Source organism: Hyla sarda, chromosome 5, assembly GCF_029499605.1.
Source record: "Hyla sarda isolate aHylSar1 chromosome 5, aHylSar1.hap1, whole genome shotgun sequence".
Classification (NCBI taxonomy): domain Eukaryota; kingdom Metazoa; phylum Chordata; class Amphibia; order Anura; family Hylidae; genus Hyla; species Hyla sarda.
Window position 1 is genome coordinate 210186944 of NC_079193.1, and position 27399 is coordinate 210214342.

The following is a 27399-nucleotide window of genomic DNA, read 5'->3' on the forward strand; positions in this document are numbered from 1 at the left end:
CTCGCCTTCATGCTATGTTTTAATCCTCCTCACCCTTTTGTTTAAGGGTATGCTCGCAAATTGGAAATATGTATCATACCTGGTGGGGTTGCCCCATATCTCATGGTTTTTTGGGACATGACTTCGAGCGCATACGGGAACTTACCGAATACTTGTGCCCATTTACTCCATCCTTTTGTCTCCTGTGCAATAAAAAAAATCCCATATGTCCTTTAGACATTTAACCCCTTTAGCACGCAGCCCTTTTTCACCTTAAGGACTGAGCCCTTTTTCACAATTCTGACCACCGTCGCTTTATGAATTAATTATGCGAAAATGCTTTTAACCAAATATTCTGATTCTGAGATAGTTTTTTCGTGACATATTCTACTTTATTTTGGTGGTAAATTTTCGGCGCTACTTGCATCCTTTTTTGGTGAAAAATCCCCAAATTTAATGAAAATTTGGAAAATTTAGCATTTTTCTAACTTTGAAGCTCTCTACTTGTAAGGAAAATGGATATTCACAATAAATGTATTTTTCTTCACAAATACAATATATCCACTTTATGTTGGCATCATAAAATGGACATATTTTTGCTTTTTGAAAAAATTAGAGGGCTTCAAAGTAAAAAAATTCATGAAAATTGCTAAATCTGAAGGGACAGATGTTACAGAACTACAACTCCCAGCATGCCTGGGCAGTCCAGGCATGCTGAGAGTTGTAGTTTGGCAACATCTGGAGGGCTACCGTTTGGGCACCACTGTAACAGTGGTCTCCAAACTGTGGACCCTCCAGATGTTGCAAAACTACAACTCCCAGCATGCCCAGACAGCCTTTGGCTGTATGGGCATGCTGGAAGTTGCAGTTTGGCCTTCCTAGTGGTTGCCACAGTAAAGATCGTTTTACTTTCACTTTCAATTCCCCCCCCCCCCCCCCGTCGATTCCCTACCTGATCCAGTATCCAGCAGTCTCCAGCAAAGATCCCGGGTCCCCAGGCATCTTCTCCTGCAGGTACGGCCTCCATCTTCTTCCCACGATCCCCTCAACATCCAGAACTCCGTTCTGACTAATGGCAGGGGATAGGAGGAGATTGCAGCTCTGTGACCTCACTCCTATCCCTTAGGCTGATCGGGGCTGTCGCTGACAACTCCGATCAGCCCTATTTTCCGGGTGATCGGGTCACCAGAGACCCGATCAGCCCGGAATTGGAGAAAATCGCATGTCTGAATTGACATGCAATTTTCTCCGATCGCTGACATGTGGGGGTCTCAGAACCCCCCCGGGCGATGTGCCGTCATGCCTGCTGAATAATTTCAGCAGGCATCCCGATCCGGTCCCCAACCGGCTAGCGGCGGGGACCGGAATTCCCACAGGCGTATCCATACGCCCTCAGTCCTTAAGGACTCGGGATGCAGGGCGTATGTATACGCCCTTTGTCCTGAACAGGTTAATTTGCAAACTATATATTGCTGGCTGCTCGTATTCATATAGCATCCAAATGGAAACAATCCACCTTTGTCCTATGATGCGGTAGTGGCTAGGGTAACTACTATAGCACTTTGAGAAAAACTTACTGTTATGAGGCAGGATTGTGCGGGTGGTATGGGAGCCATGGCTCTCTCCTTCATATTGTTCTGACCTGAACTACTGCATGTCTTTATATTGAGCTATGTGTCCTTATCAGATTTCTTATTTCTAATATGACGTAATGGCTTGTTTATAATGTTATGTTTTCTTTTTTCATACTTTGATTGATATGTGTTCACCTGGGATAATCCCATGTCATTGTTATACTATTAGCCTGTATCTCATATGCATATTTTCAATAAACTTACTTGGTTGAATACTAAAACTGAAGTCTATTTTGTTTCCAAACAACAATCTGCCGAAAACCCAATCGGTCTGGTTTGCCCATAACAACCAATCACAGCTCTGGTAACATGAAAGCTAAGCTGTGATTGGTTACTATAAGCGAATCACAACAGATTGATAAATCTGGGTCTATGTGTGAAACCTTCCTTCATTATTATTAGTATTATGTAAAATCACATTTACCTGTAGGTAACTTTTGGTGGTTGCTGTAAAAACATAAATCTCTTTTCATATTAGCAATAGTATCTGTTCCATTAAAATCGTGTAGTCTGCAGCAATATAGTTACCATAATCTGACAGTCCCATAAAAATTTGATGACCTCTGTTTTACTTATCACTAACCTTGTGTGTCCTGTTTCAAACAGGAGATAAATAATCCTAATTTAAAATGCTAATTATTCATTACAGAATAATCTTGGACATTAGAGGCACTATATCACTGACATTTTTTTGTAAAAAGGCAATTTATGTTATGTAGTGCATAAAATGTGGTTAATAAAAAGATTTCTTATTTAACGTTCCTTTAGACGAGATTCGGGTCCGGCACTGTGTGCGTTAAAGGGGTACTCCGGCCCTGAGACATCTTATTCCCTATCCTTTGGATAGGGGATAAGATGTCTCACCGCGGGAGTCCCGCCGCTGGGGACCTCCGCAATCTTGTATTCGCCACCCACCTGTTGGAGCTGCACGCCGTGGTGCCAGCTCACAAACAGCTGGGTGGCAACCACGGGGCCGAAGTATCGTGATGTCACGACTCCGCCCCCGTGTGACGTCACCCCCAGCTATGCAAGCTATGGGAGGGGGCGTGACGACTTGTCACTCGTGACGTCACGATACTCCGGCCCCGTGGTCGCCACCCGGCTGTTTGTGAGCTGGCACAGCGGGTGATGTCATGAGTGATGTCATGACTCCGCCCCCTCTCATAGACTTGCATAGCAGGGGTGGGGGTGACGTCACACGGGGGCGGAGTAGTGATGTCACGATACTCCGGCCCTGTGGTCGCCACCCGGCTGTTTGACAGCTGGCACCGCGGCGTGCAGCTCAAACAGGTGGGTGGCGAATACAAGATTGCGGGGGTCCCCAGAGGCGAGACCCCCGTGGTGAGAAATTGTATCCCCTATCCTTTGCATAGGGGATAAGATGTCTCAGGGCCGGAGTACCCCTTTAACTATTCCAATGGACAGGTGTCTTTCCACAGCGTTCCCAATATAATCAACACATGTTCCCAGCAAATGGGTGGTGCTCACTATTAAACAACATAGAGTTTATATAAAACATCCAATCAAGAAAAGATGAATAGGGCTCTCACCAAGTATGCTTCTGAAGAATCTTTTATTGGAAAAAAACAGGAATACAGTGCTGAAAGACACAACAGGACGGGTGTACAGTCTATACTATATGTATTATTAGAACCGGCCACCAATATGTAACTAAGTAATACTAATATTCTTTATATAGAGCTAATGTTTTCTGCACTGCGCTTTACAATTCATACATATTAAAACAAAATCAAACATTACATAGAAATAAGCAAATCAAGATTTCAGGCAATAGAGGTAGGAACCCTGCACACATACACAGTCATAAATATATGCAAAAATATTTTTTCCTTGCGGACTGAGGAGCTCCTGACTGCTGTATTGGGCCTTAAGAATGGCAAGAGCCCCGGCCCTGATGGGTTTACGGCCCGCTTTTATAAGACCTATCAGGAGATGCTAGTGGAGCCCCTGTTGGCCTCCTATAACACCATTGCTGATGGTGCTTCCTATCCTCCTCAGTCCCTGATGGCGCACATCGTAGTCATTCCTAAACCTGAAAAGGATGCTGGCCATTGCTGTAATTATAGCCCCATTTCCTTACTTAATATTGATCTTAAGTTATATGCCAAGCTGCTGGCGTCCTGCCTTGGTCCCCTGCTCCCCTCCCTGGTGCATACCGACCAGTTCGGTTTTGTTATGGGTAGGAAGGCTAGGGATAACACCTTTAAATCTGTTTCTCTCATCGCTGCCGCCAGATCTCACAGTGCCCATATGTGCTTGCTCTCAGTTGACGCTAAAAAAGCATTCGATTGTGTTAGCTGGGACTTTTTGAAACTAGCATTAGAAGCCCTTGGCATGGGTCCTGCTTTCCCATGTTCCATTATGGCGCTGGTGTCGCTGGTGCGACAGCGCAGGTCCGTGTCAATGGTACGCTTTCCTCCCCCTTCTCCATACACAATGTATGTATTAACCAGACAGGGGTGTCCCCTTTCCCCCCTTTCTACATGTCCTCACCACGGAGTATCTGGCTGTGGCGCTGAGACAGAGCCCTTCAATCCCAGGTTTGGTGCTCCAGGGGACTTCTTATAAATTGTCCCTATACGCCGATGACCTATTCTCTCTGAATTTTCGCCATTTGGTGCCCTCTCTAATTTGATAATTAACACCCATAAGTCAGAACTGCTCAATGTTTCTTTGACTCCAGAAACGCTCTCTTGGCTCCCCTCTCAATTCTTTAAGCTTCAACACCGTTCCCTCTGCTATTTTGGAGTGTACCTCGGGGCGGACTTGAATGACTTGTTCTCCCTTAACTTTTTCCAACTGTTGTCTGTTATTAATAGGGACTTGAAGCAGTGGCGCCTCCTTACCCTGTCCTGGTTTGGAAAAATGTCCGCTCTTGAGATGGATGTGCTTCCTAGGATATTGTACCTTATGCAGACCTTGCCCATCCACATTCCTGCCGCCTTCCTGACCCTTCTTCGTTCAACCTGCTACAGATTTTTATGGTCCCCTGGGGGCCTGAGACTGGCTGATGCTGTCCTTATTAGGTGCAAGGAGAGGGGGGGAGCTGGACTCCCTGACTTCCGTCTCTACTATATGGCCATGGTCTGCACCAGGGTCCTGGATCTCTGCCATCATTCCCATATGAAACAGTAAGTAGCCCTAGAGACTCATTTATCCCCCCTTCACCACACCGCTCTGCCCTGGATCCCCCTGAGCACCGCCCAGCGGGTCTAGATCTCTCCTATCTCACCAGGGTCCTGCTTCCTATCTGGGACTCTGCTGTGGTCCGCTGGCAGCTATCTAGTAGGCCGGGGTCCCTTAATCCCGCTCTTTGGTAAGCCCCAGTTTGCTGAGTCTTCCAGTATTAGCACTCTCCTGGGCTCCCGACTGGCTTGAACCCACGCATATGGCAAGCGTTATGGGGCACGGGCCTCATTACTGCCTCTCCTAACTCCCCCACAGAAGGTTGCACCAGTTCTACTCTTCCCTCCACCAAAGGGACCAGCTTCATAGACCGCTTACTGTTTTTTTTAGCAGATGTGTGTTCTCTCTTGCCCGCCTTCTCATACAATTTCTCAGATCTACGGAGCGCTGCGATCGAAAATGGAGACCGCAGATCTAGGGGTTTCCTTTTCAGATATTGAGATTTCTAAGATGTTTGTGCTCACTCACAGGACTTCTCGCTCATCCTGATCTCAGGAATGTAATTTAAAAATTCTTTCCAGGTGGTACAGATGCCCGGATCAGATACACGCATTGTTTCCTGCAGTCCCGGACACTTGCTAGCGGTGTTCTAGAGCTGTAGGTTCTTTCCTTTCATATGTGGTGGGACTGTTCTCTCATTCGTCCATTTTGGGAATCTGTTTTCAACCTATTTAACAAGATCTGCCCAGATAGTGTTGTCTCCTCACCTGCCATCGCCCTCTTGTCTCTCTACCCTACCTGCATTCAGCGTGCCAAAGGGGGTCTCTTGGGGCATTTTCTGAGTGCTGCATTGCTGTGATCCCACGCCATTGGAAGCCTACCACTCCTCCTTCGAAATTGGAGTTTGTTGAGACGCTTAATAAGTTTTGCAGAATGTAGGAACTGGTAGAGTACAATAAGGATAGACATGGAGTTTTTTTCAGTATATGGCACCCCTAGCACTCCTTGTTCGTCTGTGTCTTGTCCCCCCCCCCCCCACCCCGTGTGTCATTGTTATGGTCTGTTGTCTGTCCTTGTCTTCCTCTACCCTTTTCTATTTCTATACCGTGGAGGGATTTTTCCTTTTTTATCCCTCGCTTGCCTTTTTCTTCCCATGTTGTATTGGACATGTTGACTGTGTGATCTATTCAGTTGGACCTGCAAGTCCGTTGCCAGTTTACCTCATTTCATGATGTATAAGGAATATGGTCTGCACAATTGCTGTTTCTCATTTCTTGTATTATTTCATGTGTTGAAAAACCAATAAATATAGATTTGCCATAAAATATTTTTTCCAAATTTTTGACATACTTGGATCCACTAGAAGCATCTGGGATCAGAGACATCTTAGAACCCATCTGTTTAACCATCTAGATGTTACAGACAATAGGGATCAGACTACCGAGGTGGGTAAATAACGGCTGCCCCCTGTGATCTGATCGCCACCCTACCTCACAATGCAATAAGGAGGTGTAAGGCATTAAGGAGGTCACCAAAGGCCTAGTAAATGCCATCATAATAGACTTAGTGCACCCTGTCAAGTTGTCCAGTCACAGTGCCCTAAACTGTCATACAAAAGTGCTGTAGTGTATTATATTAGCAACGGTGCCCCCTAGTGGTAAAGTACTCTATTGGGACTTAAAAATAAAAGTAAAAACCCCTATTCCATTTACAATTTTCAAAAACAAATAATTTTATGATTTCGCTGTGTCTGTATAGCATTGTATTATATATCCTTCATGATAAACACCATAAATAATTCACAGTGTAAAAATTACTTCGTCAACTTATTTCCCCCCAAAAATGTAACAAAATAATTAAACAGTATTATGTATCCAAAATGGTACTGATAATAACTACAACTTATCCCCACAAAAACAAGCTTTCTAACAGAATATGGTGCACCATATGTCAGGAAATAGTATAAAATAATCTATTCAAAGACAATGTCAGACAGTGTGGGGACATGCCCCTACTGGTAACACCCAGTTGGCTATTTAGTTGAACATTTCTAGTAAGAATAATAGAGGAATGTTCCAGAATTGTTACTTCATGGGGAATAGAAGTATTTACAATCTGGTGAGGAGAGGCAACATGCAAAAACTGAAAACTCAGGTCTTATTCTAGTTATAGCTATTATCCTAATAAAATGTTAAAATATGTTGTCATACATACAGGAGGGTCTACAACTTGTAGGGCCTTTGCACTGGAGAACTACTTTAGCTGTTTTTGTGTTTGCCAGTGACACAGGCACATACTGGGTGTCTGTTTTGGTTCTTTTCTGGAAGGGAGGAGGGATTCACCTTGGGGAGTCACCTTGTGTGTCTCTGTGAGTTGGGCTGTTGTACTCCAGGGGTCAAACAATTGGCCCTATTTCTGCATTAACCTATAGCTCTGTTTGGAGATTCTGATTCTTTGATGTATGTCTTTTTGCTAATTATTTTTTACCTCTGTACAGCTGAGCATATTCTATTTCATTGCTTTGGCACTCTTGGTGTGCCCACCTGGAGTGTTGTTGTTTTGTTTTGTATTATCTTAAATTGCCAAAAAGAAATAATAAAAAAAAAGAAAAGAGACCTATTTCCCTCAAGCTCAACCAGGGAAAGATCTGTAGTTTAGCATTTTTCTGCCAACATGTTGCAAATCCATTGATCCCTTTGTTTTGTTTTTTGTCACTGTAAGTAATCATATTCTACTGAAAAAAAATACTCAATAAAAAAAATCTTTACTCGTCTTTCCTGCTCTACTGCTTTTTCTGTTCTGACGGAGCCCAGTCTGACGGAGTGTGCAGCACTTTCTGGTGTCTGCACAAGAAATTGGCAATAATTGACCGCAGTGGTAGCCCAGAGTATGCTTTTTTTTTATATACACTATCTTTAAATAATAGAAGCATGTGGCCTCATGTGTACTAATGGAATGCATTATGTTGAGCAAAAGTATTAAAAGCTGACAGTTCTATTCCTCTATGGTATATCATGCTCACTTGTGCTGTGTTTATTTTCTCTGCAGGCTATGTGGTTGATGCTGCAAACAGATGAGCCTGAAGACTTTGTGATATCTACAGGGGAGGTCCACAGTGTTCGTGAGTTTGTGGAGAAAGCTTTCAAGCACATCGAGAAAACCATAGTGTAAGCAAATGACATAACAACAAGACGTCATAAATGTTGTCCAAGCACTGTAGCAATGTATAAAGTCAATTACAGACTACGTAGAATGAAATACAGTGCAAACATATGCTTCACAGAGAGAAGTAATGGCACCAGACATTAAATAACAGCACAAGATATTATCTTAGTACAAGAAATTCTGCTCTGTTGTGTACATTTTTGGGTTATTTATGGCCACATTTTATCATAAATAATATTAAATTGCTCTGCACAATGATATTTCACTTTTTTCAACCTTAAAGGAGAAGTATCATATCCGACCGCAGGGAACCCTTCAAACTTCTGCATGGAACCCCGGCTCTCCCCCCACGAAGCAGCAGCCAACATGCCCCCTCCATGTATATCGATGGGAAAACCAGAGATAGCCGAACGCTGTATCTTTAGTTCTCCCGTAGAGATACATGGAGAGGGTGTGTCGGCCATGATCCCGTTCCCAGTGTGCCAGTGTGTACCCAACTAGCTAGGTATCTTTCAAGTGTTCCTATTTATTTGTCAGTGACAGCAGATTTCTTAGGCGGTGGCTTATATTTTCAAAACACAAACGGATCTGGCAGTTGAAATTCAATATGCCTGATTCTTCTCTTCTCTAAAATTGAGAGACAGCAATACACATTAGGAGGGTGGCCGGTCCCGATTGGTTCGGTCAATAGATTTCTATAAGGGCCTTAAGTGTCTAAATATCTGAATTGTAGCTATACTGATAAGATGGCTGAACCCACTGATTTCGGCAGATTCAGATGACGATCTGATGTGCACGGGTTCTTACTCACTCTTCTCGGGTGACAGATGTTCGGGGAAAGATTTCAATTTGCTTAAATGGGCACTCTCATTAAAACTCATTTTTGCTATTGCTCTCCTTATGGTAAATAAATAATCTTTCTAATGTAGTTTGTTAAAAAAAAAATTACGTTTTCTATGTTTTATATGTGTTTAAAAAAGCTGCCACTAGGTGTCTCCCTACTTGTCCAGAGCATATTTTCCCCCATCTTTTGCACAGACTTTGGACTGGCAGAAGTCCAAAATCAGGAAATGCAGTCTGGAGGGCTGAGGGTGTGTGTGCAACCTTAACCAATCATAACTCATCTCACACTGAACTGCTCTAGGCTATGTGTAGCGGTGTAAGGGAGGAAGTTCTCCCCTGTATGGCTTCAGATGATGTTTCGCCTGCTGGGGAACACCCCTTCCCAGTCTGTGAATCTGACTGAGACTGAGCAGAAAATACCAAGCAATATCAAGTTAGAAAACAAAAAAATGAATAAAAATAAAGGCAGGGGGTCGTTTATCATGATTGGGGCAGTGAACTGGGAGGATTATAAAATTTAATAAGATTGTGAGAGGTACTCTTTAAAAGGACATTGCTTGTCGCTGTGAGAGCTGGTAAGACAGACAGTTAATTTTTTTATTTTTTTCCCCTGCCTGAAAAAGGTAGCCCCATAAGTGGATGCCTTCAGCCTACCCTTTATCCCAGCCCTGCTTTGCTGGATATACACATTATATTTTTTATGCTAAATAATTTTTCATGTATTTTTAATTAAAATGACTTGTCAGTATGTCAGCAAAATGGTTACACCCTTGTCCTGTCCTTTCACAATCCACTGTTGGCTCAGTTTGCATGTCCCATTAACAACGATGAATATATCTTAGTAATCTTAGCATACGTCATTAATCATTCGTAAGGCCAGGATTGCTTTTTAGGACATTTCGGCAGACGTAACTAGTAATATTCCATATTGAAGAATTATACCACCAGTCTTTAATTCACAGGGGGGGAAGAGGGTTAAATGCTACTTCAGTCTGTCAGTGCATAGATACTTGTGGAAGTCTCTGTTTGTAATAAAATCCCATTCCTTCACAAAAATTTTGGTGAACTATGAAAATCAGGGTTGACCAAAACTTGAAACTAACTGCTACTAACAGCATCTTCCCTGGCTGGCAGCTAGGCTTTCATGTTTCTACAAAGTCACTTTTCATAGTAAGTTTAACGTTTAGCAATCCTCTCTAAAAATAGCCATGTTTGTCCCAGTGAGCAGGATTCATTCCTAGGTGAAAATGCAGCCATTGACCTGCTATAAAATGACAGGTGAAAGGAATGACCTTAAAGGGGTACTCCGGTGCCAGAAAGTTAAAAAGATTTGTAAATTACTTCTTTAAAAAAATCTTAAATCTTCCAGTACTTATTAGCTGCTGAATACTACAGAGGAAATGATTTTCTTTTTGGAACACAAAGCTCTCTGCTGACATCTATGTCCATTTTAAGAACTGTCCAGAGTAGGAGAAAATCCCCATAGCAAACCTATGCTGCTCTGGACCGTTCCTAAAATGGACAGAGGTGTCAGCAGAGAGCACTGTGCTCGTGAGGTCAACAGAAAGCATTGTGTTCCAAAAAGAAAATAATTTCCTTTGTAGTATTCAGCAGCTAATAAGTACTGGAAGGATTAAGATTTTTTAATAGAAGTAATTTACAAATCTATTTAACTTTCTGGCACCAGTTGATAAAAAAAAAAACGGAGCAGCACTTTAACTAAGTCATTTAACTATTGACTTTGAATTGGTTGTTTGCTCGTCCAAGAGACTAGTTGCCAAAAATTTGATCCGCTGTGTTAGGTGTCGAATTTTTGGCCAATAATCTGTTTATGGTAAGAAGGTAGATTACATAGATATCAGTTGGAAATGCAGTTGTAGGCTGATACATTGGGGGAATAAACACATGATGCCCTTGGATGATTGTTTCTTATTTCCATGTTCCAATGCTGCATGTTGTTTATTATTACATTTATACTTTTTGATGTCAGGAAAATAAAAAGCAATTATAATTGTACAAATATAGAATGCGGGTTACTGCTCCCATCTGGGCATCTATAGCATATGCACAGGATATGATATAAATGTCTATTAGATGCAGTTCCCACCTTTGAGCCTCCTCCCACCTGCTTGCAGCTGCTGGAGGTGGTTAAAATGGCCAAAAACAGCAAAGGCAGTTGTTCTACGCAATTTGAGTAATTGGCATTGGTGGTAATGGTAGCATTGCACTGAGCTATACGATTTCCATAACTCCTAAGTTGTAGAAATAGTGTAGCCAGTGGTAATACGATGTTTACCCTGCTTCCATTAACCTCTATGGGAGTCACAATAACTGTGCATGGCTTCCCAACAACCTCCAGCAGCCACCAGAAGGCTGGAGAGGATTGTGGGTCCTTGATCTTGAGATAGGTGAGGGTCTCAGAGGTTGGACCTGTGTTTATTGGACATTTAGATGGGCCATCAATGTCCATATGGAAATACCTCTTTAGGGTTCGTTCATACGAGCGGACCCACATCATATTTTACGCTGTGGATCCTCCGCTGAAGGACCCCTGCATGGTGGCTTTACATGTGCCTGCTTGGAGAGGCAATACACCCCTACGAGCAGACACACTGCGATGTGCGAGTCTCAGCGTGCATGCGCAGTATACCCGCACATCGCAGCTGCTCTCTGCCTAGCTCATGGAGTAGGGGGAGCGGCCGCGATGTGTGCGAGTACACTGTGCATGCGCGGCGACTCACGCATCGCTTCAGTGTGTCTGCTCATAGTGGCGTATTGCCGCTCTGAGCAGGCACATGTAAAGCCACCATGCAGCGGTCCTTAAGTGGCGGATCTGCAGTGTAAAATATGCTGTGGGTCCGCTCATGTGAAGGTACAGGATCCTGCACAGATTTGATGCGCAGGATTTGTAACTGCCTATTAGAAGCTGTGCTCAGTCATTTAGTTTACATTGAAATCTGCAGCAGAAAATCCTGCGCATCAAATCCTGCGCATGAAATCTGCCTACGTGCGAATGTACCCTTAAAGAACAACAAACAAAACAGTGCATTTTACTATGTTTTTTATTACTTCACTGCCCCCCCACCACCACCACCATAAAAACTGAAAAATGCTTCTCTTTCAACCCCTTCCTCACCTCAAGTTTATATTTAGTGTCATTTGTATTTGAAACCATGGTTCGCGAGTTAGAATAAACTGTGCACCTTTTGCTTTTTTCAGCTATATTAATTTTACTACCATGAAACATTGATTATTTTTCCACATCTCCTATGGCTGCACATTTATTATTTCGATTTCCTAGAATTGATTTTCCCGCATAAAATAAGTACCGTATTTTTCGCCGTATAAGACGCACTTTTTCTTCCCCAAAACTGGGGGGGAAAAGTAGGTGCGTCTTATACGCCGAATACACCCCTATCGCGGCGGTCCCTGCGGCCATCAACGGCCGGGACCCGCGGCTAATACAGGACATCACCGATCGCGGTGATGCCCTGTATTAACCCTTCAGACGCGGCGATCAAAGCTGACCGCCGCGTCTGAAGGGAAAGTGACACTAACACGACTGCTCAGTCGGGCTGTTCGGGACCGCCGCGATTTCACCGCAGCGGTCCCGAACAGCCCGACTGAATAGCCGGGTTAGTGCTTACAGGACACCGGGGGGGACCTTACCTGCCTCCTTGGTGTCTTCTCCGTTCAGGGATCCCCTGTATGGCCCTCGCTCTCCTTCCTCGTCATCACGTCGTCGCGTATGTGCGTCGGCGTGGGTAACGACGTGATGGCGGCGACGGAGAGCGAGGATACCCGGCCGGCAGCAGAGACGTTCCAGAGCGACGGGGAGACGGCGACAGCGATGGAGCGACATCCAGGGCAGCGGTGACTGGTCCGGAGCGGCGGGGACACGTGAGTATTACCTCCTATGCAGTGGTCTTCAATCTGCGGACCTCCAGATGTTGCAAAACTACAACTCCCAGCATGCCCGGACATGTTGAAGACCACTATTGGGTTCAAAATCTTTATTTTTTTAGATTTTGCACCTATAAATTGGGTGCGTCTTATACGTCGGTGCGTCCTATAGGGCGAAAAATACGGTAACTATTGCAACCATCACTGCCGTAGTTTTGTCAAACTGGGTTATGGCTCCTAGTAAATGCTGTATATTGTGTACATAATGCCCCCTATTTATTAGAAATTACTTCTTTATCCACTAAATATTTGTTGTGGATGCCTTGCATAGGCACTCATATTAGTATCTTGGTGTTTATTCATATTATTATGCCAAACATTTAAGAACGGTCATTATGGACGTTCATAGTGTATCAGATAAGGTTATTATATTTCCCTTTGGGTGCACAAAATTAAAATTTAGTTGTAAAATAAAATGATTTATGTCTGCAAATGTAATAATTACCGTAGATTAGTGACGGGTTCAGTAACAGACAATTATGATATTACAATGCAGTTGGTTATGAGGTGCGTAAGTGCCAGTTTTAGTGCTCTGATCACATTGCCCATGTTTTTGTTGGATTTTAGTTATTTTTTTTACACATTGTAAATATTTACCCACAATTTGAGCTGAATAACAAAATGGTTTTATATTGTACAGATGGAATAGATAAAAACCTTTCATGATGGTAAGGAAGGGGAGCTTAGGTTGATCAAAAAGCTTCTGCTAAATGTAAAAACAGGAAAATGTGTATTACAAGTAATTGAAATGAAATGAAAAGATAAAACAAAATAAATTGCTGTCTGTCAGTGCATAAAGAATTTTTGTTGTTTTTTTTTTCTTTTTATTATTTACTACATTTGTAATCTTTTTTTTTTTCTCTAACACAGTACCCAAATGTTAATGTGCTTACAACACTTTACGCCTTAGTTTCCAATTAAAGTTTACCAATCTTAGATCTTTCACACATGGCAAGAATGTGACAATTTGGGAAATTATTCTAGTGGCAGGTCTTCTCCTTTGTTCCATTTGATAATGAGTTTACGCTCTCCTAGGGAGATGGGTTTGACGCCGGGCTTTGTGGGAGGGGAAAGAAAGTGGCCAAATGTTTCTACCCCAGTCTTTGAATGTAGCTGTGTGCTCATCATGTTTGTCTTTTTTACAGGTGGGAGGGCAAGAATGAAAATGAAGTGGGCCGCTGCAGTGAGACTGGAAAAGTCCATGTGAAAGTTGATCATAAGTACTACAGACCCACTGAAGTCGTAAGTAGGAAATTCTACATCTCCCCTACTGCCGGATAATTTGATTGCCCGTGTGTTTGGCCAGCTGTCCAGGGTCTAATTGACCCCCTGCTACCAGCCTCTGATAGTCAAGCTGTGTGCAGTCTCACCCACATGACCCCAGTAAATAGTAAGTAAAGAAAATAAAGCAACATTTGAAGACTAACACAACAGGGCACATGAGGCTTCTTTTAGATTAGGGAAAAGGCTGTTTGAAATGCAAGTGAAATTCTCAACTCGCAACTCACTTTTCAGTGAAACAATCCAGTTGGTCATATTAATGAAAATGGGCACCCAACTCTGGACTGAACCCGCTTTCTTCTCCCAGCTTAGTTATCGAATTCTCTTCTGTCTGGACAGACTAATAAACATGTCCCATTACTTTCCTAGAACAGTTTGCGGTACATTCTTTGCTATTTAATAACTAGCCAGTTATTAAGGGAAATTCCATAGCAGCATCCCTAGCTAGACATAGGAGGTTCCTAACATTTTAGTCATAGTGGCATGCCTCATCTCTTCAATAACACTGAGATTTAGTAGACTGAAGGTGAGGATATGTTACTTATTTTATGTAGGTATAGGGCGCATTATTGGAAAATATTTATGTGTCTGTAAATTGAGTGATTTACAAAATGTTTCTTATGGCATACATACACACGCAGGTCCATAAATATTTGGACATCAACACAATTCTAAAATTTTTGCTCTATACACCACCGCAATGGATTTGAAATGAAACGAATAAGATGTGCTATAACTGCAGACTGTCAGCTTTAATTTGAGGATATTTGCATCCAAATCAGGTCAGCGGTGTAGGAACTACAACAGTTTGCATATGTGCCTCCCACTTGTTAAGGGACCAAAATCATGAATGAGACAGAATAATAATCATAAATTAAACTTTCACTTTTTAATGCTTGGTTGCAAATCCTTTGCAGTGAATTACAGCCTGAAGTCTGGAACGCATAGACATCACCAGACATTGCTGGGTTTCATCCCTGGTGATGCTCTGCCAGGCCTCTACTGCAACTGTCTTCAGTTCCTGCTTGTTCTTGGGGCATTTTCCCTTCAGTTTTGTCTTCAGCAAGTGAAATGCATTCTCAATCGGATTCAGGTCAGGTGATTGACTTGGCCATTCCATAACGTTACACTTCTTTCCCTTAAAAAAAACTCTTTGGTTGCTTTTGCAGTATAAAATTCAAAAAAATAATTCTAGAAAATTCTAAAAAATTATTCTAAAAATTAAATGGGAGCTCAACATAAAACATGAATTACCAAGCCGATGATACTGTGTTGCACATAAACCAAATGTGCCAAAAGGATAACCAACAATAAATATAGGAAAACAGTCCTACTAGGCTGGGGATGAAGGTAAAAATATAAAAATGTAAAAGAGAATAAGAGGAATAAAAGAGAGTGAAAATGAAGTAAAGAGATGGTGTCCAATGATAAAATAATATTTAATAGGTACATGCACAGTCTTCAGCAGGGCCCTTGCCTCAGACTGTCAATAAATAAAAATGCTATAAAATAAGCTAAAAGATTAATGCAAAAATATTTATACAGTATTTCTCATATAAGAGTGTTCATGCAATACTAGATGCTACCCCTTGGAACAGGTCAGGGAAAATAGGACATTCGGCAATTTAGGCAATTAAAGTGCTGCAGGTGCTGGAGTTAGTATAGTCTTTCCACAATTAAAAGTCACTTGATATGGTCATTGTTTTCTCTGCAAAGACAGCTATGTGTCTGGATTGTAATAATGTCAGTTGAAAGTATTTGGTGGCAGAATTTTTGCAGAGCTGGAGGCCCCCTTTTTTGAGCCCACTTTACCCTGTCGGCACAGAGCTAGGTGTAAGCGGTCTCAAAGCTGGGGGTTTACTGTTGTATAATCAGATGCTCTGATTAATAGCCTCAGAACCTCACTACCACCGACATCGCGGGGACCAATGTGCGGGGTTCTGAGCGCAATGATGTTAGACACAATAAAAGAGAGTTCACAATTTCTAATCCTTCGGAACCTCGCTAGTGCCCGGCGGCGCGGGGACAAGTGCATGGGGTTCCGAATGAGCTGTCATGTGGCACTATGTGCCTCTTATCGGCTTCTTCACTGTAGCTAGCTAGCGGAGCGGGGGATGGTTCCTGATGAATTTTGGAATCCGTGCAGAAGATTCCTAGGTAATACTTTTGGTAAAAGTATGTATGCTGAGCCTAGGCCTTATGTACTTTTACTTTGGCATATTACATTGGAAACCTGAGGCATTTAGTCACTATTTCCCCTATTGCCATCAGAATAGGCAGGGGGTTTCTGATTAAGGTCTTCCATTCTAGTGTTTATATAGCACCTACATAGTAGGGTACATAGATTATCCTTATTTATGTCATTGCCCTTGTCCCCAACCGGGCTGGCAATCTCATTTCCATTTCTGAGATGCACACTACAGTCAATTTTGATAGAAAGGCTGATAACTTATTTGTATGTTTTTGCAGTGTGGGAGACAAAAAGAGTGGAAGAGCAAACATGGCAGAGCCTACAAACTCAATGCATATGTTGCTCTGCAATGCAGACCACTCGATTATCTAAACTGTAGCTAGTGTGTACTTTATCAGGACGCTATTTGTCCACAAGTTCTACAGAACTCAGCTGTTTCTGTCCAACTCATCATAAGAAATAATATTCCCTCAACAGTAATTATTATAAAACACCTTGAAGTTCCATGAACTGCAGACCAGTACAAGTATACAACCACAGAACTCCTCTTTAACTGCTAATATTCTTAGAATTTACAGTGCATTTCCCCATATGTATTGTCCTTTTGGCAGATGTACTTATTTTTATTGTGACCTGTTCCTTCAGCAGGAATAAGGTTTTTCTATGAAAAGAAACAGCATTGATTGAAGCATTATGGGAAAGTCTGCCCGAGACAAACATGTTCCCATGCTAAAATCAGAATGTACAAGACATTTACATAAATTCCTCATACAATAATGTCTGACTTCTTCTGTAACATTTCACTAATGTTTTTTGGCTGGTGATCATTATTTGTGTGGACTAAGTTATGTCTATGTTCTGATACTGTTATGTGTCTGATGTTACATCTTACTATCTCTAATGCAGTGTACCATCTGTCTAGCAGACAAGCAGTAAAGTCAGTAAAGTCTGCTTTACTGAATTTATGAGTAAATGTCTTTAAAGTATTTTCCTGAGAAAATGATCATTCACTTCTCTGGGAGCTACACAGTAGTAAGCTGGCCCCACCACTATACAATGCACCGAACCATAGCTTCTGGATCTGTAGACTGTTTACATTTGGGTGCCTTGGCTGTGTTAAACAGCTGATCGGCAGGGGTGTTGGGACCTCACAATCAGCTATTGATGATCTCTACGGTGGACGGGCCATCTATGGAAAATTCCTCTAAAGAGGACCTTTGATCAACACAACAATAATGAGATATTACTATTATTAAATAGATTAGGGTGTCCACACCCTTTTACAGTTTCAATATATGCCCCCCATTCCTGAGATATGTGGCTTTACAGTCATGGCCGTAAATGTTGGCACCCCTGAAATTTTTCAAGAAAATTAAGTATTTCTCACAGAAAAGGATTGCAGTAACACATGTTTTGCTATACACATGTTTATTCACTTTGTGTGTATTGGAACTAAACCAAAAAAGGGAGGAAAATAAGCAAATTGGACATAATGTCACAACAAACTCCAAAAATGGACTGGACAAATTATTGGCACCCTTTCAAAATTGTAGAAAAATAAGATTGTTTCAAGCATATGATGCTCCTTTAAACTCACCTGGGGGCAAGTAATAGGTGTGGGCAATATAAAAATCACACCTGAAAGCAGATAAAAAGGAGAGAAGTTCACTTAGTCTTTGCATTGTGTTTCTGTGTGTGCCACACTCAGCATGGACAACAGAAAGAGGAGAAGAGAACTGTCTAAGGACTTGAGAACCAAAATTGTGGAAAAATATCAACAATCTCAAGGGTACAAGTCCATCTTCTAGATTTGCCTTTGTCCACAGTGCAAAACATTATCAAGAAGTTTACAACCCATGGCACTGTAGTTAATATCCCTGGGTGTGGACAGAAGAGAAAAATGAATGAAAGGTATCAATGCAGGATAGTCCGGATGGTGGATAAGCAGCCCCAAACAAGTTCCAAAGATATTCATGCTATCCTGCAGGCTCAGCGAGAATCAGTGTCAGCGCAAACTATCCGTCGACATTTAAATGAAATGAAACGCTATGGCAGGAGACCCAGGAGGACCCCACTGCGGACACAGAGACATAAAAAAGCAAGACTACATTTTGCCAAAATGAACTTGAGTAAGTCAAAATCCTTCTGGGAAAATATCTTGTGGACAGATGAGACCAAGATAGAGCTTTTTGGTAAAGCACATCATCTTTACCAAAAATGCAATGAGGCCTACAAAGAAAAGAAAACAGTGAAATATGGTGAAGGTTCAATGATGTTTTGGGGTTGTTTTGCTGCCTCTGGCACTGGGTGCATTGAATGTGTGCAAGGCATCATGAAATCTGAGCATTACCAACAGATTTTGGGTCGCACTGTACAGCCCAGTGTCAGAAAGCTGGGTTTGTGTCCGAAATCTTGGGTCTTCCAGCAGGACAATGACTCCAAACATACATCAAAAAGCACCCAGAAATGGATGGCAACAAAGCGCTGGAGAGTTCTGAAGTGACCAGCAATGAGTCCAGATCTAAATCCCATTGAACACCTGTGGAGAGATCTTATAATTGCGTTTGGGAAAAGGCGCCCTTCCAATAAGAGGACCTGGAGCAGTTTGTAAAGGAGGAGTGGTCCAACATTCCGGCTGAGAGGTGTAAGAAGCTTATTGATGGTTATAGGAAGCGACTGATTTCAGTTATTTTTTCCAAAGGGTGTGCAACCAAATATTAAGTTAAGGGTGCCAATAATTTTGTCCAGCCCATTTTTGGAGTGACATTATGTCCAATTTGCTTTTTTTCCTCCCTTTATTTGTTTAGTTCCAATACACACAAAGGGAATAAACATGTGTATAGCAAAACATGTGTTACTGCAATCCTTTTCTGTGAGAAATACTTCATTTTCTTGAATGATTTTAGGGGTGCCAACATTTACGGCCATGGCTATATAGTTTGTCTGACAATTAAGGGAGTAAGTGAAATAGGTGACCTTAATTTTAATAATGGAAGGGATTTTCAGGTGATGGGCGGGAATATACATTCAGAGAGGTGTATTAGACTTACACACCCCTCAATGTACAACATTTACACCCCTGACTGTATAATCACATCCACCACCTGATATTCACTACCATTATAAAAATAATGTTTATGCCAATCTGATGATTCCCTGAAATTATTAGGGCACCCTACCATAAAAATAATTGACGGTAGTAAAATCTTGTTTTTTGGGGGGTGTCTGCAGGTTTTCTATAAGTACCTATTCCCTTATATACTTGTTTTGTTTTTGTTTTGTTTTTTAAATCAGTCATATTTGTTGCAGATGTAATAGACAAAACAGATACAGTGGATTCCCTCAACTTACAATAACCTCAGGTTACAATATTTTTGAGGCAGCACGGTGGTTCTCCACTTGGTCACTGACTGTATGTTGGTGCAAGGTAATATATTGTAATTAATACAATGTATGATTATTAGAGTAGTATATGTATAAGTTGTATATGATGTAGCATAGAATGTCAATCAGGAGATCATATTTATCCAGCCTGGTTTCCTCATTTGTCATGATACTTATGTACATTGACCTTTGCCATGTAGGTCCTTCCAGTTTTTAGGGTGTTATGTCTTTTATGGGTTAGAGGATTTGTTTTTTATTGTTTCTTATTGTGATAGTTTGGAAATATCTTTTACACTCTAGTTAGTATATTACAGTAGAATTTGTCCTTTTGGAAGCAACTTGTAGGGTATATACATATTGGCCATGATTTACTATTGTAAACCCGGCCTAGGTTGTGCGCCAGAATTTGGCACATTGCGCCACAAATTGCGTCTGTGCAGGAATTTGTACCAAAGAATGTAAAAACCGACCAACTCTCCATTTTACTCAGAAAACCCGACAAAGGGGTGTGGCCACCACCCAACATATTTACTATGGTTTCCACAGATAATGTGGTGGTTTTGAGCTCTGGAAAACCCCACAGCACATATCACGTGTAAAAAAAAATACCAAAAAATAAATAAACGTAGGGAAACATTAGTAAATACAGTGGAAAAATACTTGTAGGGAATTAATACCCACAAACAAAACTTTACTCCACTCTAAGTAAATCAGGACCATTGTTATTGTTTTTGTTACTTTGTGGTATTTAATATTTCCAACAAAGGAGTTTGTTATAATTACAATATTTTCAAAATACTATAGTCTTGCCTGGACCATTGTAACTTAATACTCCATAACCATAATCTTTGTGCGAACAGCTCGATAATTCTGCCATCATAGTGGGCATTTGACTGGTAAAACCCATATATTACTGAAGTGCATATAGTGATTTGCTGTCAGTAGGGCCTCCCTACAGTATAGAGTGGTACTTTATTGCTCATTACCTATGTCAGGACTAGCTGCTCCTTTGCACACCAGGTGAGGGTAGCGCAATTTTTATATCTCAGGTTCACTGTGCACAATGTACAAGAATCTTATGCCCTCTAGTTCAAGGATGAACAATGTATGTTAAAATCATTGTATCTTGAGACAAGAACCAATACAGATAAACCTAAGCTTTACATATAAACATAAGAAATAGCTGCTAGAAGCTGTATATAACATTGTACATGTAAAGCTTAGGTTTATCTGCATTGGTTCTTGTCTCAAGATACAATGATTTTAACATACATTGTTCATCCTTGAACCAATAAATATTGTAACTATTGAGGGATCACTGTATAGAAGTAGGTTGACAAGTTTGAAGTCTCAATGTTTTTTCTCCTTAGCTGATCAAAGGTCCATGGGCACTGTATTCTGCTGACTGATTTTCAGTGCAGCTTACAGGAACTTTGATTCACTTATTTTTGGATTACACTAATGGTGGAAGCTCACAGTGACCATTTAGTACCGTATTTTGTGACATATAAGACGACCCCCAACTTTTACAGTTAAAACATAGAGTTTGGGATATACTCGCCGTATAAGACTACCCCTCTACCACGATACAGTACCTTACCATTGTTCCCCAACACTAGGTTGTTAGCATAGTTCCCCCACACTAGGTAGGCAGCATATTTCCCCCCACATTAGGTTGTCAGCATAGTTCCCCCACATTAGGTTGTCAGCATAGTTCCTCCACATTAGGTTGTAGATCCCCCACATTAGGTTGTCAGCATAGTTCCCACATTAGGTTGTGAGCATAGTTCCCCCACATTAGGTTGTCAACATAGTTCCCCCACACTAGGTTGTCAGCATAGTTCCAAACATTAGGTTGTAGTTCCCCCACAGCGTTCCAGCAGTGGCCATCCCCCCCGCGATCATACATCTTATCCCCTATCCTTTGGATAGGGGATAAGATGTTTATGGGCGGAATACCTCTTCAACCCCTTAGACACCACAATCAAAGTTGATCACGGCGTCTAAAATAAAATAAAAAAACACTCCTGACAGCTCAGCGGGGCAGATCAGGTGAAATTGCAATGTCCCAATTAGCTAAGAGAATGGAGGGAGGGCCCTTGCCAGCCTCTTGCAGTCCAATCAGTAATCCAAATCTCCAGTGAGCCATGGCAGGCTTGAGCAATGGAACACCAACAATAGTTGTCAATGCTAAGCTATGTCATAGCATTGTTTAGTGAATGCAATCTATAGTAAATAATAGTGTAAAAAATGTAAAAAAAAAAAAAAAAAAACTTTTCTAATAAAACATTGAATGACCCCCCTTTTTTAATAAAAAAATATGTAAACAAAAAGAAACATATGTGGTATCACTGTGTGCGTAAATACCGTACTATAAAAATCTAACGTTAATTACACCGCATGGACAAAAGTGTATACAAAAAAAATACCTAAGTCCAGAATTGAGTATTTTGGTCACTTTGTATACCCATAATATTTTTTAATAAAAAGCAATCAAAAAGTCCCATCAAAATAATAGTGATATGATATAAATTACAAATAACGGTGCAAAAAATAATCCCTCACATCATCGCATACTGAAAAATGAAAAAGTTATAGGGGTCAGAAGAGGACAATTTTAAACATGCAAATTTTCGTACAAAAAGTTATAATTTTTTAAAAGTAGTAAACTAAATTAAACCTATATAATTTGGGTATCTTTTTAATCGTATGGACCTACAGAATATAGATGAGGTATTTTAAAAGTGCACTGTGTAGAAGTGGAAGCTCTCAAAAAAAATAGCGTTTGTTTTTTCAATTTTGCCCCACAAATAAAAAAATTTGGGGTTTTGCTGTAGATTTTGTGGTGAAATGATTGATTTAATTACAAAGTAAAATTGGTGGCGCTAGCCCTTTTTTAGGTCTGTAGGTTGAAAACTGAATTATTGAGATATACTGAGATATGATTTTTAGAAGGTGAGAAAGAAAAAAACAAAAGGGCAAAAATGTAAAAACCCTTAGTCTTCTAAGAGGTTAAATAATGCATCTAAAAGCATGTAACACTGCAGAAAACAAGGCAAAGTATAGTAAGCAGATGGGCCCAAAGCAAGGATTACTGAGGATTAAGCATGACTCTTTAGATAAGGTACCATTGCAAGTCACTGCATGTAATAATGCAGTATGGAAGATACTGATCTTTGGAACCATTGATTTATTATGTAACTATATAATTTACAAACAAAAAACTGAATTATTCATATCACATTGAATTAGAACTGCAGTTTTATGCAGCTTTAGCCCACACTTATGAATATTTGTGTATCTCTAAATGAGCTTATTTGGGTCTAATTTCATAGTCTAAATGTACTGGAATACCGTACTATGATTGGAGGACATTAGGTTGTGACACCCCACCCAAAGTCCCTACTTATTAATTTTCAATAGCAACATACCTACATCATTCATACCGGTAGAGTATGTAAAGTTATTGTAAGTAGCGCCTACTGTTTAAGCAAATATTTGGTTGGTAGCATAGATGAGAGGATACATTGTAACAATAGTGAGCTCTTTGAGGGTCTCATGATTGATACTGACATCAGAGAATGGCTTGACCCCTCCCCTGCTGAACGAGCCAGGTCTTTAGGCCCCTCTGCTGCGATTAATGGATTTAGTAGAGGAGGTAAAGACTCTGTTTAATGCCAAAAGAAATAAGAATGGATATATTTTACCCTCCAGGAAAGTTGAAAGCACTGGAAAGTTGGAATACATAAATCAGAAGTAGAATTCGTACAGCTAAGGTCATTGCTGGTTCTCTGTTGGTATTTATAACTCGCCCTTCCCCTGAAGCAATGCAAAAGTGACCACATACTGAAAAATGCTTGCTTGTAATAATAATAATTCCGTTATTTCTACAGAGCATTTTACATAGTCACAGCATGCCAAGTCAATTTCAAATGTTATTCATTTACCACTTGTGAAGGAGTCCACAACAAAAAGCCATATTGAGGAGCTGTACACAAAAGTCTAAGGTACAACTGTACTACCATCTCCACTAGAGTTCATGTGTCATTACATTACATGTTGGAATACAGCGAACAAAAGACAAAATTAAAAAAATCTCAAATAAAAAATCTGTAAGAAACCATGAGCCCCCTTCTGTATTCTGTTGCTTATATACCGACAATTAGGATAAGGGAATGAGGGCTTACCTTGATTGACATGCTGGATCCCCCTGTTGTTTGTTCTCTATCAGCAGTAATCTGTAAACCTTGAACCTTTAATCTACTGCTGTGGTCCCCTTGATCTCTGATTAGTTCTCAGTCTGTTTATTGGTTAGTATTAGAAAACTGGTTTGGCTTTAGCATTAGTAAATAGAGATGTGTCAAGTATTAGCCGGAGCTCGGGGAGTCCGAAAATGTTCCCCTGCGTTTGGGGGTAATTGTGCCAAATTCCTATTTTCCTAACAACTTTAGTAATTGATGCTGTCAAAGGTCAATGAAGATCAAAAAAAAATAATAATACACTTGTAAAAATAAGACGTTAGGTTTAAATGAAAAGAAATGTTAAAGGGAAAAAAATAATTTCTCTTCCTTTTAAATTGATCATTGAAATATATGTGCATTAAAGGGGTACTCCGGTGAAAAACTTTTTTTTTTTTTTTAATCAACTGGTGGAAGAAAGTTAATCAGATTTGAAAATTACTTCTATTAAAAAATATTAATCCTTTAGTACTTATTAGCTGCTGAATACTACAGTGGAAATTCTTTTCCATTTGAAACACAGAGCTGTCTGCTGACATCACGAGCACAGTGCTCTCTGCTTACATCTCTGTCCATTTTAGGAACTGCCAGAGTAAAAGGAAATCCCCCATCCTAAAATGGACAGAGATGTCAGCAGAGAGCACTGTGCTCGTGATGTCAGCAGAGAGCTCTGTGTTTCAAAAAGAAAAGAATTTCCGCTGTAGTATACAGCAGCTAATAAGTACAGGAAGGGTTAAGATTTTTTAATAGAAGTAATTTACAAATCTGTTTAACTTTCTGGCACCAGTTGATTTAAAAAAAAAAAAGTTTTTCACCGGAGTACCCCTTTAAGATTAACCCCTTAAGGACCAAGGACGTACCGGTACGTCCTTGGTCCTGCTCTTCCGATATAACGCGGGGTTACACAGTAACCCCGCGTCCTATCATGGCGGGCCCGGCGTCATAGTGAAGCCGGGACCCGCCTCTAATAGCGCGCAGCGCCGATCGCGGCGCCGCGCGATATTAACCCTTTAGCCGCGCGCTCAAAGCTGAGCCGCGCGGCTAAAAGTGAAAGTGAAAGTTCCCGGCTAGCTCAGTCGAGCTGTTCGGGATAGCCGCGGCTAATCGCGGCATCCCGAACAGCTGACAGGACAGCGGGAGGGCCCCTTCCTGCCTCCTCACTGTCCGATCGCCGAATGACTGCTCAGTGCCTGAGATCCAGGCATGAGCAGTCATGCGGCAGAATCGTTGATCACTGGTTTCTTATGAGAAACCAGTGATCAGCATAGGAGATCAGTGTGTGCAGTGTTATAGGTCCCTATGGGACCTATAACACTGCAAAAAAAAAGTGAAAAAAAAAAGTGAATAAAGATCATTTAACTCCTCCCCTATTAAAAGTTTGAATCACCCCCCTTTTCCAATAAAAAAAAAAACACAGTGTAAATAAAAATAAAAATAAACATATGTGGTATCACCGCGTGCGGAAATGTCCGAATTATAAAAATATATCATTAATTAAACCGCTCGGTCAATGGCGTGCGCGCAAAAAAATTCCAAAGTCCAAAATAGTGCATTTTTGGTCACTTTTTATATCATTTAAAAATGAATAAAAAGTGATCAATAAGTCCTATCAATGCAAAAATGGTACCGTTAAAAACTTCAGATCACGGCGCAAAAAATGAGCCCTCATACCGCCCCATACACGGAAAAATAAAAAAGTTATAGGGGTCAGAAGATGACAATTTTAAACGTATTAATTTTCCTGCATGTAGTTATGATTTTTTCCAGAAGTCCGACAAAATCAAACCTATATAAGTAGGGTATCATTTTAATCGTATGGACCTACAGAATACATATCAGGTGTCCTTTTTACCGAAAAATGTACTACGTAGAAACGGAAGCCCCCAAAAGTTACAAAACAGCGTTTTTTTTTCAATTTTGTCGCAGAATGATTTTTTTTCCCGCTTCATTGTAGATTTTTGGGCAAAATGACTGACGTAATTACAAAGTAGAATTGGTGGCGCAAAAAATAAGCCATCATATGGATTTTTAGGTGTAAATTTGAAAGAGTTATGATTTTTTAAAGGCAAGGAGCAAAAAACGAAAATGCAAAAACTGAAAAACCTCCGGTCCTTAAGGGGTTAATATGTACTTTAAATTTTAATCCACTCAAAGACCCTGTTTTCCAGACATCATCACAATGTGTTTTAAGGCTGTGTTCACACGGTTGATTCCATGCAAAATGTCTGCCCATAAAACACAGGTGCGACATTCAGCACATTTGAATGGGCGAGTGGGAGCTAGGACTATTAGGTCTATTAGATGACGCATTTCCAAGCGGAATTCCACAAAAACAATCGACATGTCTATTCTTTCTGCGGATGCCAGAATCAGGATTTCTGTTCCTGTTGAAATCAATGGGACTCTGCTGTAGCAGAATTTCTGATCAGAAATTCTGCGGTGTGAACATCGCCTAAGTGAAGCATGCTATGCTGTTCAACATCTTAAAAAATATATCGGGATTATTTGTGGTGTATAATGCATACATATATAATATATATTTTATCTGTCTATTTATTATTGGGATATGCCCCATTGCAGCTATTGAGGTGAACAGGCAAACGCATGCTTAAATAGTGTCCTTTTGGTTGGCATACGTTTGGCCCAGATATGTCTATCCTGTCACATATGCAGTATTATTCTGGAATCACACATGAGACTTCTGGTACAATTTTTGATACTTTTTTTTGTCGCCAAGGCCAGGAGTGAATCTGTATGAAAATGCATATTATGTTGTATCCACTCCTGATTCATTCAAAAGCTGCTATGAAAACTACATCAAAAATTGCATGTGTGATGGCAGCACTATTTATCGCATCTGTATACGTGATGGGAGAGATTCATCAAAACCTGTGTAGAAGAGGAGTGGTGCAGTTGCCCAACCAATCAGATTGCTTCTCTTCACATTTAAGATAAGATCCATATTTTAGATTTACATAAAAAAAAAAAAAGTTAGAAAAATCATATAGCTGTGTGCCAGAAATCTACTTCGGAAATGAGCTGGAATTGCAAACCTTATGTCAATTTTTAGGGTAAGTGATGTTAAATCCGCATGGTCGTGCAAGGTAATGCCCTATCCCGCTAAGTTCTGCCATTGGCATGGGGGAGGGGGGGGGGGGGGAATTCACAAATTATTGAGGTTATGCAAAGTTTTGAAACTTTTGTATGCCAAAAAACAGGCATACAGCATTTCTAAATTCCCCCATAGAATAAACAAAGTCGATACCGACAGTAAGAATGAGCTTGAGTAAAGGAGGATAAACAGAATGGGGGTTCAAAATTGTTAAGGTGACATGTTATTTATGAATTTATGAATTTTGGGGAAAAGGCACCTTTATTTAAGATGACATGAAAAAGAATTGACATGAGATACAAAAAATAAAGGATTCATTTGCAAAAGGCCAAATGCTCAGGCAGCGTCATTCCTCTGGAGAAGGAATGATTTTTCAGGAGCCGTCAACTTGTCCAGACTTTTATAATTTAGGCAACATAGGTGTAATTAATATAGCAAATGAGACGTCCAAAACAGCTGTGT

General features: G+C 40.7%; 1 protein-coding gene and 1 long non-coding RNA gene across 5 annotated transcripts in view; one reads left to right on the top strand and one right to left on the bottom strand.

Annotated features, from left to right (window-relative positions):
• The window catches only part of GMDS (GDP-mannose 4,6-dehydratase), a 716505-nt gene that overhangs the window by 554555 nt on the left and 134551 nt on the right, over nt 1-27399 (top strand). For all 3 annotated transcript variants that reach the window (XM_056521038.1, XM_056521041.1, XM_056521039.1), the window contains 2 exons: nt 7809-7927; nt 13877-13973. In XM_056521038.1, the coding sequence (XP_056377013.1) occupies nt 7809-7927; nt 13877-13973 (216 nt within the window). The remainder of the gene's footprint in view (nt 1-7808; nt 7928-13876; nt 13974-27399) is intronic.
• Nucleotides 1-27399, bottom strand: part of LOC130273750 (uncharacterized) — a 203912-nt gene that overhangs the window by 148416 nt on the left and 28097 nt on the right. The gene's annotated exons all lie outside the window — the stretch shown is intronic.